Source organism: Embiotoca jacksoni, unplaced genomic scaffold (genome assembly GCF_022577435.1).
Source record: "Embiotoca jacksoni isolate LCO1_2020_lvr unplaced genomic scaffold, fEmbJac1.0.p SCAF_2, whole genome shotgun sequence".
NCBI classification, from domain to species: Eukaryota; Metazoa; Chordata; class Actinopteri; family Embiotocidae; genus Embiotoca; species Embiotoca jacksoni.
In genome coordinates this window covers 21,024,867-21,037,108 of record NW_027185340.1, presented here as the reverse complement: position 1 = coordinate 21,037,108, position 12,242 = coordinate 21,024,867, and the positions used below count along the sequence as shown (strand labels likewise).

The 12,242-nt window shown below is 41.4% G+C and overlaps 1 protein-coding gene across 4 annotated transcripts in view; it reads right to left on the bottom strand.

The window, feature by feature from the left end:
* LOC138201476 (mitogen-activated protein kinase kinase kinase kinase 4-like) overlaps positions 1-12,242 on the bottom strand; it is a 109,660-nt gene that overhangs the window by 48,055 nt on the left and 49,363 nt on the right. For all 4 annotated transcript variants that reach the window (XM_069155007.1, XM_069155004.1, XM_069155006.1 and 1 more), the window contains exon 3: positions 11,610-11,666. In XM_069155007.1, the coding sequence (XP_069011108.1) occupies positions 11,610-11,666 (57 nt within the window). The remainder of the gene's footprint in view (positions 1-11,609; positions 11,667-12,242) is intronic.

The window sequence follows — 12,242 nt, the reverse complement described above, 5'->3', positions numbered from 1 at the left end:
TGCAGCTAAAATGGTGTTATGTCAACTTGTAATGGATAGTTCAGCTATAAAAATTGTTTTCATGAAATGTTAAAGTAAGCAGCAGTTTTTTGTGAGTAGACACCACCATGTGCAGCCTGATTAGTACACCACAAAAAAAAAACCAAAAAAAAAAAACCGGTTAGTTATTTTTGCTCCACTTTATTGAGGCTGTTTAAAGACTTCAGCAGGGGCTCTGACTGACGTAAAGACGATGGGGTCAGTCGGTCAGACCGACAGACAGCCAATCCCTTGAGTCACCGTCAGTCAACCAGCCAGTTGGTCGCTGCTTCAGCCGGGCAGCCTGTCATTTAGCCAGGCAGCTAGCCAACCAATCAGTCAGGGAGCCAGCAAACCCGACTGCTGGCCAGCCAGTCCTTCTGTTAATCTACTCATCAGCCGCAGACCATCAGCGAGCCAGCAGTCACCCAGCAGGTGAGCCAGTCGACCTGTCAGTCAACCAGTCAGTCGGTCACTTAGATGTAAATTATATTTTGGTGAAACGTAAAGCTTACAGGACAGAAAGTTTAACACACAGACACGAGTACCTTCTATGGTCAACAGAGCTTCCAATCGGCCGCAAAATGTCAGTCATGTGAGCGTTTTTGGAGCGAGTCAGAATAATTACAGACGCCGAGGCCAGAAGGAAGGAGGGAAAACACAGCAGGAACATTCTTACAACATTATCCACCATAGGACATGAATACGAGCTCACACAGCTGCTAAAAGAGGGGAGGAGAAGCATCATGTCAACTAACAGAACATAAGAATGGTGACATTCATTTATGGGCCCATTAAATAACAATAATGTCCTGAAAAAGGTGTGAGGCCAAGAAAAAGATGGTAACAGCAACTCTGAATAAATAATCTCAAATTATACTTAAAATGTATTTTGTTGTTGTTGTTGTTGGTTTGATTTTACCAAATAAATGTACCAGTGTGGAGGAATGTCTTAACACAAACAGCCATCTGAGACCTTTGCCTGAATATATTCAGTCACCAAACCTACGATATAAATATATTAACTGGAAAATATCTGGTAAAAGTGTAAGATGTACAACCTTATTACAATGCAAAAGATTATTTTTTTTGTGTGGATTGTTTGGTATATTTATCAAACTAAATAATTCCTTCTTTTGTCTCCAAAATGTGAGAAATCGATCAATATTGGTGATTGATGTTCTGTCCCATAAGGATGGGTCATGATTTTAGAATAGTCAGTAAAAAGTAAAAAAAAAAAAAACGTTTTATCTTGTCTTAGTTCCCGTAGTTTTACTGGCACCTGGAAGTAATGCGTTACTATCATCATTCATCAGAAAGTGGCAGTAATGCACCTAAAAGCTGTTTGCCAACGACAACAAAAGAAGTAGAAGAACATGTTACTTCCAGTAAAATGTGTTATTACACATTTTACATAGTGAAATTAGATGTTTCGGTACAAACATGAGAAACAAGCAGAGAATAACCACTAAAAGGTTTTGTGTTGAACTCCTTCAAAAAATAAAAGAAATTGGGGTGCAGTGCAAACTCTGAAAGGTAAAGCTGGCACATAAATCCATCACAGCTATGCACAGTCATTTGAAATCGAAGCACCGGGAAGAAAGATCCATCCACAGATCAAAAACCAACAGCTAGAGCTTTGTCACCGGGTGAAGTAGGTTTGATGTGCAAAGCAAACAACGGCCCTCATCTCAAAGATGAAGCTAAAGACGGGCTCCTCATTAACATCGTAAAAGGTGAGAGATCCCAAGTTTGATGCCATTCGTTGAGCCCAAGTTGACAGTGTGAGTTTCTGTGTGTTGGTGTACAAGACCTCTTTGAAAAATAATGGACTCGTACGCAGTAAATATTAAATACTCTGTGCTTGAAGAATCCATCTCTGCTGCCCGTTGACTAATCAAACTGTTGCAGCACAACCACCTGGTCCAAAGGCTGTGGCCAATTTTCTAAATGGAGCTGTTACAGACACACAATCAGCTTAGACTTCATCATCGTTTGGACTCAGCAGCTAAAACACACAAGCAGTGGACACACAACGTCATTTGTCCACGAGAGCGATGCCGAGACGTGATCTGGATGTGATGATAGAGCTGCCTCAGCTAGGAGACGACATCACCCTCTCTCTCCATCATATGTTCTCTATGTCTTTCTTTTCATCTTGTTTGTACACTCCGCATTTATTTTGGACATCTTTGTCCCTCTCGTCCTTGTAACATCACTTTCCATTACTGTCTCCTATAATTACTTTCGTCCCATGTATCCCATCATTACGACGCCTCACCTCCCCCTCCCTCCCTCCGTCTTCCTCGCTGTCTCTCTCCGTCTCACTTTCCCTGATTTGCAGTCAGTCGTTCAAAACAAGGCGTCCTGAAGCTACTCATTATCATTCCTGGGCATGAAATGGTGGGGAGACTCGGTGGCGGCCATATTGCTGCTAAAGTACTACAGCACACAATGTGAGCAGAGCTAACAGAACCACGATCCCGGGGGAGAGGACAGCCGCATAATGGAAGGATAATGGAAAAGTGGAAGCTATAGGAGGGAGACTCTGGCTTCTACAGAGGCCAAGAGGGGTTAACATGTCTCTAGCAGGCAACCGGAAACCTGGACGGACTTGTTTCAGGCATTATTTAACACACTCGTTTGAAATTTGAACTGAAGCTAATATGGGGCTTCAGCTTTCTGAAATCGAGAAAACAAGTGAATATTCTTGAACGTTCCATCCATTCCCTTCCGTTTCTTCCTGGTCGGGTCGCGGTGTCAGCAGGTCGAGCAAGTTAGCTCAGACCTCGCAACATTTTCCAGTTCCTCCTGCGGGATTCGGAGGCTTTCCCAGGCCAGATGAGATATATAATCCCTCCAGCGTGTTCTGGGTCTCCTGCTAGATGGATGTAACCGGAAAACCTCCAATGAAAGGTTTTACAGTTTTGTTACTTTGTTTTGACAGGAAACACGAAGAGAAAAAGCAGTAACTTTAGAAGATCACCACTTGATTTGTTTTACATAGACAAACCTAATATTAGCGTTTAGAACACATTTTTTTGCACCCCCCCCCCCCCCCCCCGGTCCCTTACATTACAATTGATTGGAAAAAAAATCTTTGTAGAAGTCTTGCTTTAAATTGCCTTTTTTAACTTAACAATTATATTATAAAAACATATAGCCTGTCATTAATCTAATCAGGCGGCCGGTTCACCAAGATAAAATCACTTGGTTTCAGTCGTACTTGAGAACACCTTATTCATACCCCATCTGAGTTGTGTGCTCTGCAGTTACAGAAAGCCTCTCACAGAGAAATACCTTTCATGAGGCATTTTGGGAAGATCTATAAATTGTAGCATCTTGACATTACTTGCATATGTGATGTTTGGGGAACCTCTTTTAATTGGTGCTACAGAAAACACTTCAGAGCGGTTACGCTCTCCCCCTCTAAAATGCATGGAAATTAAGAATTTCCACCGTGCCAGTATTGAAGTCAAGGTTTCAGTATTGGTACAAATTCTAAAACCTTTTGAATTATACCCAGCCCTATCTAGATATTTCAGTATGCAAGTGAAAATTGTGACCTATTGGTAGCACTACAAGTGGCTTAAAAAGCAATTGAGATCAATATCAGGGGGATTAGGAACATCTGGATCCATTTTCAGAGCAATGAAGATGTGTCAATCACTGAGTGACAATGTGAAGATATCCAAGCGTTGTGGCCTAACGTAGAGTCATAGACAACAGATACAGACAGTTTTCCAAAGTAGCAAATGTAACGTCATTTGTTTCAACTTTGCCAGACATTTCTAAACTAAGTTTAATTTGATCCTTCAATAGAAACACACAATTCTGGGCCTCCCACAGCTTCCCACTTTCACACCTCTGACTGGTCGGGGATCAGTGGGAGGTGAGAGGGAGACAGACACACAGAGAGAGCTTTCATGTGTCTGTTTCAGTTCGTGAGCAAAATTCGCAAAGAGAAAAAGGAAAGGGAGAAAATATGAAAAGCAATTAATAGCCTGAGGGAACAGAAAGGTAGGGGAACATGCTGGCTGAGGAGTTTTTCCACTAATCATGATAGATTTTTTTTTTCCTAATGAATCCTGAATCCTGCAGCATTACATCAGATCATCAGCAGCAGCAGCGAGAGACGGAGAAGCCAGAGCTGCTGCAGCTACATGGCTCTCTACTTCTTTCTTTTTCTTACACAGTACCAATTAGAAATGAAGATGACTTGACTGTGTCACATCGCTCACGTTCTCCCCCACTTTACAGAGAAAACAGAGGACGAAAGATGCCGACGGATGGAAACAAAATAGATTAGAAGAAGAATTCATGCCACAAAAGAAAGAGGAGGGGAGAAAACACTGGACATGCGTAACAAAAACGAACACATAATGGAGCGAGAGGATCGATGAGCAAGGGAGAGGAGATCAACGCAAATGGACTTGAGAGAGTAGAAGCAGGCGAGCAGCAGTAGCCCCTCCTATAATCCTACTGCACTTCAGCTGAACCTTCTCAGAGGAGGGGAAAAAAAAAAACGCCCTCACTGATTTCTCCTGCTTATCTAAGCATCCTCGCTCTGTCTCTGTCTACGGTTTCACCCACTCGGCAACTGCCCTTCCTTCTTCTCCACTTACAAACCATTAGTGCTGGCTTGTTGAGAAATATTTACATAGAAATAAATAAGTGTTCTCAGATCTTTAAAAAGTTATACCGGTATCTAACGTGAACCATACGACATGCAGATGTAAGTGGTGCGGTAATAAACTTTAAAGTCGAATACATTGCAGATTGCTGATGTAAAGAACAAGGTAAACTCTGCCTGCACCAACGAACACCAGAGCTATCCAACAAAGTACACACAGTCCACCAGTAATTACACCTGTCCCAAGGATTCAACAAACTACGTTGCCTTGTCCTCCTTCTAGCAAAACACATTACAACAAAAAATGAATAGACGGAAGTATACCTCTGCAAAGAAATCCATGTAATTATGGTTTTACAGGTATTATGGGTAACTGCATGTCACAGAGAAGCCTGTGCAGTGCACCTCCCCACTTCTCAGCAAGGACTTGTGCTGACCTGCACGTCAAACAAGCTGATTAGTTGAACTCATGTCAGGTTCAAAACACCGTAGAAAAAAAGTCAATGTTCTGGTGAAAAATACCAGAGTTCCCTAAAGTCCAGGTTTACATCCTCAAATTGCCATTTTAGTCTGACCAACCAAAACCATGAACATAGTTAGTTTCCTATGATGCAAGACAAAGACAAGTTTGGAAATTTGAGAGGTTGGAACATGCAAATGCATTTGCATTGTTACCTGAAAAGACAACTTAAAGAAGCATTAGGCGGTGATTTAGCAAATCACAACCAACTGTAAATTACACCTTACCTTCCTCCAAGAGTGGAGGAGAATCTGTGGTGGTGGTGAGATTCATGAAAAGCGGTGTCCTTTCTGGGCTACTGTACAAACATGGCTGTGGAACATGGTGCACTGTGAAAGAGGATCGCTACATGTAATTATGATGGCTCACTTATAGCTACCAAAAGATCTTCTTCAAATCCGACCATGAAAAGAAAACACAAACCTCAACATTTTTCTCAATTATGTTTCTGTTTAATAAATCAAATAACGCTTTCTAATCTAAATAAACATAACAATATTCTGTCTGACTCCTGTACATTGATTTATGTGCAGGCTGAAGAGCCTTCAGACATCATACATGTTTTTGCTGTTTGTTTCAAAAGACACGGTGGTCAAAGCAATTAGGGGATGAAGGCAATTTAAATCCCTTGCTCCCCGCAAACATTTCACATTATGAAATATATGAGAATTTGTAAGGACTTTATCTTTGTACAATTGTTCTCTTTGTGGCCCAGTTTTCTCTATTAATATAGTCAGAATGTGAATTTGAGGCTTTAATACTTGGTCGCCACAGAAATTTTTAATCGATTCACATGCTGATGTGCTTATATCAATAAAAAGTGATATGAAAAAAGGTTTCCATGAAGCCCTACACGCTGTATTTCACTCCTCATCCTCACTCTTCTCCTACGTGTCCCTCTTTCTCCCTCCTCAGCCTCTCTCTCTCTCTGTATATAGAACAGGAAGTGGTATGTGGGTCAGAGCACATATGCTAGATGTGCACAGGGAGTTAGGAGTGGACACACACACACACACCCACACCCACACACACACACACACACACACACACACCCACACACACACACACACTGGAGACGACACTGGAAAGAAGATGTATAACTGTGTTGTTTTGCATCCGTGACATGTGAGCCTATGAAAGCTCCCATGATTCCCTTCACAGGTCTGACACACACACACCAATAAATGTTATATGGAACTGGTGTGCATATGTATGTATGTGCGTGTGTGCGTGTGTGTGTGTGTGTGTGTGTGTGTGTGTGTGTGTGCGTGTGTGTGTGTGTGTGTGTGTGTGTGTGTGTGTGCGTGCGTGCGTGCGTGTGTGTGTGTGTGTGTGTGTGCAAAATATCAAGCTTTTCCAGTGCAAACAACTTCCTCTGCTCAACTGTCATTCTTGGCAGGCGTCCAGACAAACTCAGCGTGTTTATTTTAGCAAACGGCTGAACCGTGTGGAAAAGGGACGTCTCTGAACATTTTGGTGGAACAGAAAAAAAGGAACCTGCGGGTCTCGAATCCCCAACATGTGTATTTCTCTTCAGTGATTAAGCTTGTATGAATACATAAACATATTCCCATCAAATGTTCCTGATCCTTCATCCACTTCCCCTCTTTGATGTCCATGGTTAGAGATGTAGATGTGTTCCTGCGGGCCGCAGTGAGAGGTCCAAAACTCTGCGTTTTTAAATATTTTACTGTGAATTTGATTATTTTTTTTCAGCAGGACTCCCAAAACATGGCAGGCGAGTCTTCGGAATTTTTTTTAAGCCGAGTATGTCAGCTGCTTTTCACAAAGTCTGTGAGGAGCCTTATTTTTTATCTGGTGTACGAGGATCGATCAAAAAGTTCAGAGACTGTTCGTATCGAGAAGGAACACAGTGCAGCACAGTGATGTGCATGGAGCTATTCCAAGTTACATAGCTTGATCAACTTTAGCATGCTTTTTTTTTTTTTTTTTTTTTAAAAACATGGACTTGAGCACGCAGCACACATCAAATTTGGTGTCAAAGTTTGGAAATTGGCAACGGAGACCCTTGAAATGCATCAGAACATCTCCTAAATGAAACAATGAGCCGAGTCGGGTGTTTTGAGCGACATTCACGTTTCAAGAGGCAGAACGTCACGTCACCGTCAAAGACCAAAGAAGGTGCGTCAGGTTGGTTTTATTTGACATTCGTAGGGTTTGTGCACTGTGAATTCTTTCCCCAGGGTCAGACTGTCAACACAGAGTTCAACCGTGATGTTCAGAAATGTCTGAGGAAAAACAACTGACACAAATGAACCTGAACGGTCTGATTTGAGTCAGAATCTCACGTGTGCTCTCTGCTCAAGTTTCAGGTCCGTGGCACAATCGCAAATACGTGAGTGGCAGTGGTCACAAACACGTGGATAGCACAGTTGGTGATGTTGATCAATCAACGTAACTTGGAATACTTAGTGACGGAGGTGATAGCTTCGCCCTGCTGCGTGCACGTCACGGTGCTGCGTTCATGTTCATGATTGCGCAACGAGCGCTACTTTGCTTGTTCAATTTCATTTATTCGTTCATTGATTAATTGCTGGTCAACAGGGCATGTAATAGGTCAAGCAGAAATGAAGGACATCTTCTGCTGGACCATATAAACTACCTGAAATGGTCTGTTGCACTTATAGACCCACGTGTTTAGTAGAAAAGGAATTGTATCACATGACTAATCAATATTTAGGAAATGTCCAGTTTTCCCCCATTACAACTGGATACGTTCTCAAAGACTGTAAAAATAAAAACTAATCACATAGTGACAATTACATTACTGATAAGCAGAACTAATCCACACAGTTCATGTTTTATCTACATCGTTTGTCTTCACCACTAAAGAGTAGCTGGAAATGTAAAGTATGCAGAGTTTCAATGGGTCACGATGGATAGATTTCCCTGACAGGCTGAAACTGCTGTGGTCATTGTTTCCCTTATGGGGTGTGTCAGACTGCAGCCGCAGGAAAAGCATGAGGGGTGTGAAAAAAAAAAAAGGGGCAAAAGACTGCAGAGGTGGCAGATACTCAACAGTCTAAAAATAAAATGCTGGCAGAGAGAAAGCAAAGCACGACCCCAAACAGGCTGCCAATACATGCTGTCAACCCTTTGAACAAGTTCCATTAATGTGGGTTCAACTTAAAGAATCAAACAGTCGCATTGCACCATCATACTGTGCTGGTAAATTTGGATTTTAAAGCTACTTCCTGAGATCGAATCCAGAACTGAGGGAGCTTCATGCTTCAGAAACCTCAACATCAAGACTATGACACCTGTGTCTGGCCATAACCCAGCGGTGAAGTGAAATAAAGACTATCGATAAAGGAATCATTTTATAATCATTTTATAACGTTTCCCTAATTGCTATCAGCAAAATATCAGATACTTTCAGCTCTTCAGACCTTTGAGAGTCCTTCAAATAAAACATTGTACAAAGACAAAAAAAAGAAAAATCACTCTTTTCTATGATATATTTCTGGTACATCTCAGTAATTCTGGAAACTGATTACAGCCACATCTCCTTTTCTTCTAACTGTTAATATCACAGATGGCCGATTTGAACAGTTATTTCACAGATCCTGCCCACTGTTATCGCCAACAGTTGGGAATGGTTACACATCCCTTTGTGTCCTCCAGCTTATTTAATGCTCTTTATTCCTGCCTATTGTTAGCAGGTCACAGTTAGTCCACAACGTAGCAGCAGGACTCACAACGTCACAACACTAGCTTTCAATTCAATTTAGCATTCAATTCAAGACACTCCTCTTCATCTGTAAGGCTATGAATGCTCCTGTTGCAGATTATATTAATCTATTATATTACTACTAATCCCATATAAACCGACAGGTCCTCTGAACAAGGCTTTTTAGTTGGAACTCGCTGAAGAAGGAAAACACGAGGGGGCAACATGTCTGCTGGTCTCAGGCCGTGGAACATCCACCCTGGGATTCAGTTCACCTCTCTGGGGGGTTTTAAATAGCAGCTGAAAGACTATCTTTTTTTCAAAATGTTCTTATCCTTGTTTTTTTAACTTCCTGATTTGGTCTTTTTTTTTCTCGATGTTTATGCTTCTTGCAGGTCAACATTGCTAAATTGTAACTTTTTTGTCCATTTGTGTTTATTGTTTTTATCTTCTACAGTCTGTAGCGTACGAACAAAGTTAATACAGCTGCTGAGTTTAAGTATTTGCAAATACATTCATTTCCCCAATTACAGTGCCCGCAACAGGAGGAGGGATCATTTACATATCGATGTAGTGATGTGTTGTACGATCAGGAGGCTCCACAAGGTGCTTTATTTTGAAAATGGACCAGATGCTCTGTCTTTTCTTGTCTGACTTCCTGCCCGGCCAATCTGCTCTATTCAGTTGACATGTCCCGATGTCCATCTGGCTTCCGTCAAAAAAAAAGACTCAACACCTATCTTTAGCAGAGCGGTGAGCCAACCTGCTTCTAGGACCCTGCTGATACTTGCTGCGATGCGACCGGTGGGATGTGAAACGTTTGACTTGAACGGCAGCAATCAGCTCGGATGGACGTGTCGGAGACCGAATGCAACGCAGACGGAACCGGTGGGAAATAACCGCAACTGTTTGGGTTTTTATTGCGCTGTTGTAATACTTTGTTTTAATGTGTGTTTTCCTCATCGTGGTGCTTTTATATTTTCTATGTAAAACACTTTGTAAAAAGATGCTATATGAATTTACTTCCTAATTCACTTGTATACGCTGTCCTAAAAACAGGACCTCAGAGGACGTGTTAGTGGTTTTGGAGACGGAGTCAAAACCAGCAGGGTCCTAAAAGACAGACAGTACAATCCTCTTCAGCAGAAGGGTTAACCCAGATTAAAGGACTGCTGATACACCCATTCATCTTTCAGACGTCTGCAGGAAACAGTCGATTGACCTCAACTATGTGTTTGTGAATATTTTTCTTATTGTCTCGTCGCTGTTGTTTTAACAAGCAACACCAAGCGTGGAAAAAAAAAAAAAAAGTCTCTCATCAACGTGAGACGAGTTTAATAAAACTACCAGGACATTTCTGCATGTAAACACAATAGGAAACACTGGCTCCAGTTACACAGACAGACACGGCCCTCTGGGTCCCTGCTTCAGCTTCAAGCTCAGCCTCAAAACATACAAATCTTCAGTCTTTCAGACTGTTAGTTAAACTGCCCTCAGGAGAGTGAAAATCTATCAAAACACAAACTCAGTTTATCCAATGAAGAGAAAAAAAAAACTATAGAGCATTGAAAGTCATGTGGTTATAAGCCTGTCTATTTTTGGAGAGAAAATATTGACATGAGGGTGGAGAATGCTGAGGGGGAGGAGGGTAGTCGGGGAAACTGTTTTGCTGCTATATTAAATGTGTCAGTAGAAAATTTTAAAATATTTATGTAGTCTGATGCAATAAAAACTAAATTTCCAAATATACAAAGTAAAAAAGGGTTCATACATCCAAATCAATGAGATATTTCCTTTTATTTAGTTTAAATTGTCAAATATGAGCACAGACGTTTCCACTGCCTCCTTCAATGTGCAGCAGTCCTTCAATTTCATGTCTGCGTCCTTCTGACTTTTCAGCAACAAAGAGAGTCAATCAGCTTATTACCAACAAGTAGCTAACTGAGAGATTTGCCTCACTGGAAACCTCATAAGGCCCCTTTCCAACACCTAATCCCACAAGTTTAACAACCAAAACCACATCGTTTTGTTGGTGGGACTGATTAATCCATATTTGGTTGCTGCCATGGGGATCTAGTAACTGCTGCAGTACAGCTGTCGTATTAGTCACAGTGTAACATAGCTGTGTAAAACCAAACCAGGACCATTCTCAAACATCAACAGCGGAACATATTTGCTTCGTTCTCATCTCCTTGTGACAGAAAATCATTTTTCAACTTTTCCTGATTGGTTTCTGCTACAGGTAATTGTTATTAGAAATTACTTAATTAATGATGGGATTTTTTTTTTTTTTTCAGATGGGCCGCTAGAAAACTAGTAAGAAGGAGTGATTTGACTTTGTATTTCATGAGAGAAGATAAATGGGAGTCTATGGAGCCGGAGCCATTTTGGAGCCAGCCCAGAGTGGCCCTCGGTGGACAGAGCACCTTTGCATTGGCCTAATTTTTCCGACCCAGAAGCATTTTTCGGTTGTCCACTCTTGTATACAGTCGGTGGTCATGACAGTGAACCAACATGCACAAAACCTGGACCTCGCCTTAGTGGAATGCAGCCATCATTGACACCTGTGTTTTTCCCACTGTGACAAGTCAAGATGTCTGCTGTGAAAAAGGTCTATTGTCTCCAATAAACTTTCTCCCCATGTGTTCAACATATGTAACTATCAACTTGCATTTTCGTTTGCTGATTTGAAATTTGCACTGCAGTTGTTCAAAAATCAAAAGTAAACAATAAGTGGTGTAACTGACCTCAGTGACGTCCATGACCTTGATGGCCGCCAGTTGTCCCGTCTTAACATGTCGACCCTGGAAAAAGAAAAGAGAGACGAGATGTAAACCTGCGATTGTTTTCCTTCAAACCAACATCATACATCATTCACTAACCTATGTGTCTATTGTTTAAGGGTGAAGTGCTCTGTCAGCGAACAATTAAGAGCACAATGTGACACAGATAATGATATTTTTCTTTGCAGTTTTGTTGAAAGAAGTTAGAGAGTAACCAATTTCCAGCAAACACAAATACATGTCTTTACAAATTGAGCCTCGCAGACGATTGCTTCAGAGGCCGAGTGAACACGCAGGGCGATTCAGTTGGTCATAAAAACAAAAACCACATTCATAACAAGTTATTTGCCTCTACAATAGCGTGTAGAATTACAGGCGACCATCCAAACCTTCAGCATTCCTTAACAGACTGAACGCAGTGTTTCCAGTGTGAACTTCTGCAAAGAATTAAAAACACAACACTCATCTTTTCCAGACAGAGAGAAGACAAAAAAAAAACAGCTTTTCCAAATTGAAATGACAGGAACAACGTGAAATAGTATTTAAACTGAGACACGAGGCTGTAACAAAATAGTATATGTGTGTATAATTGGCCTG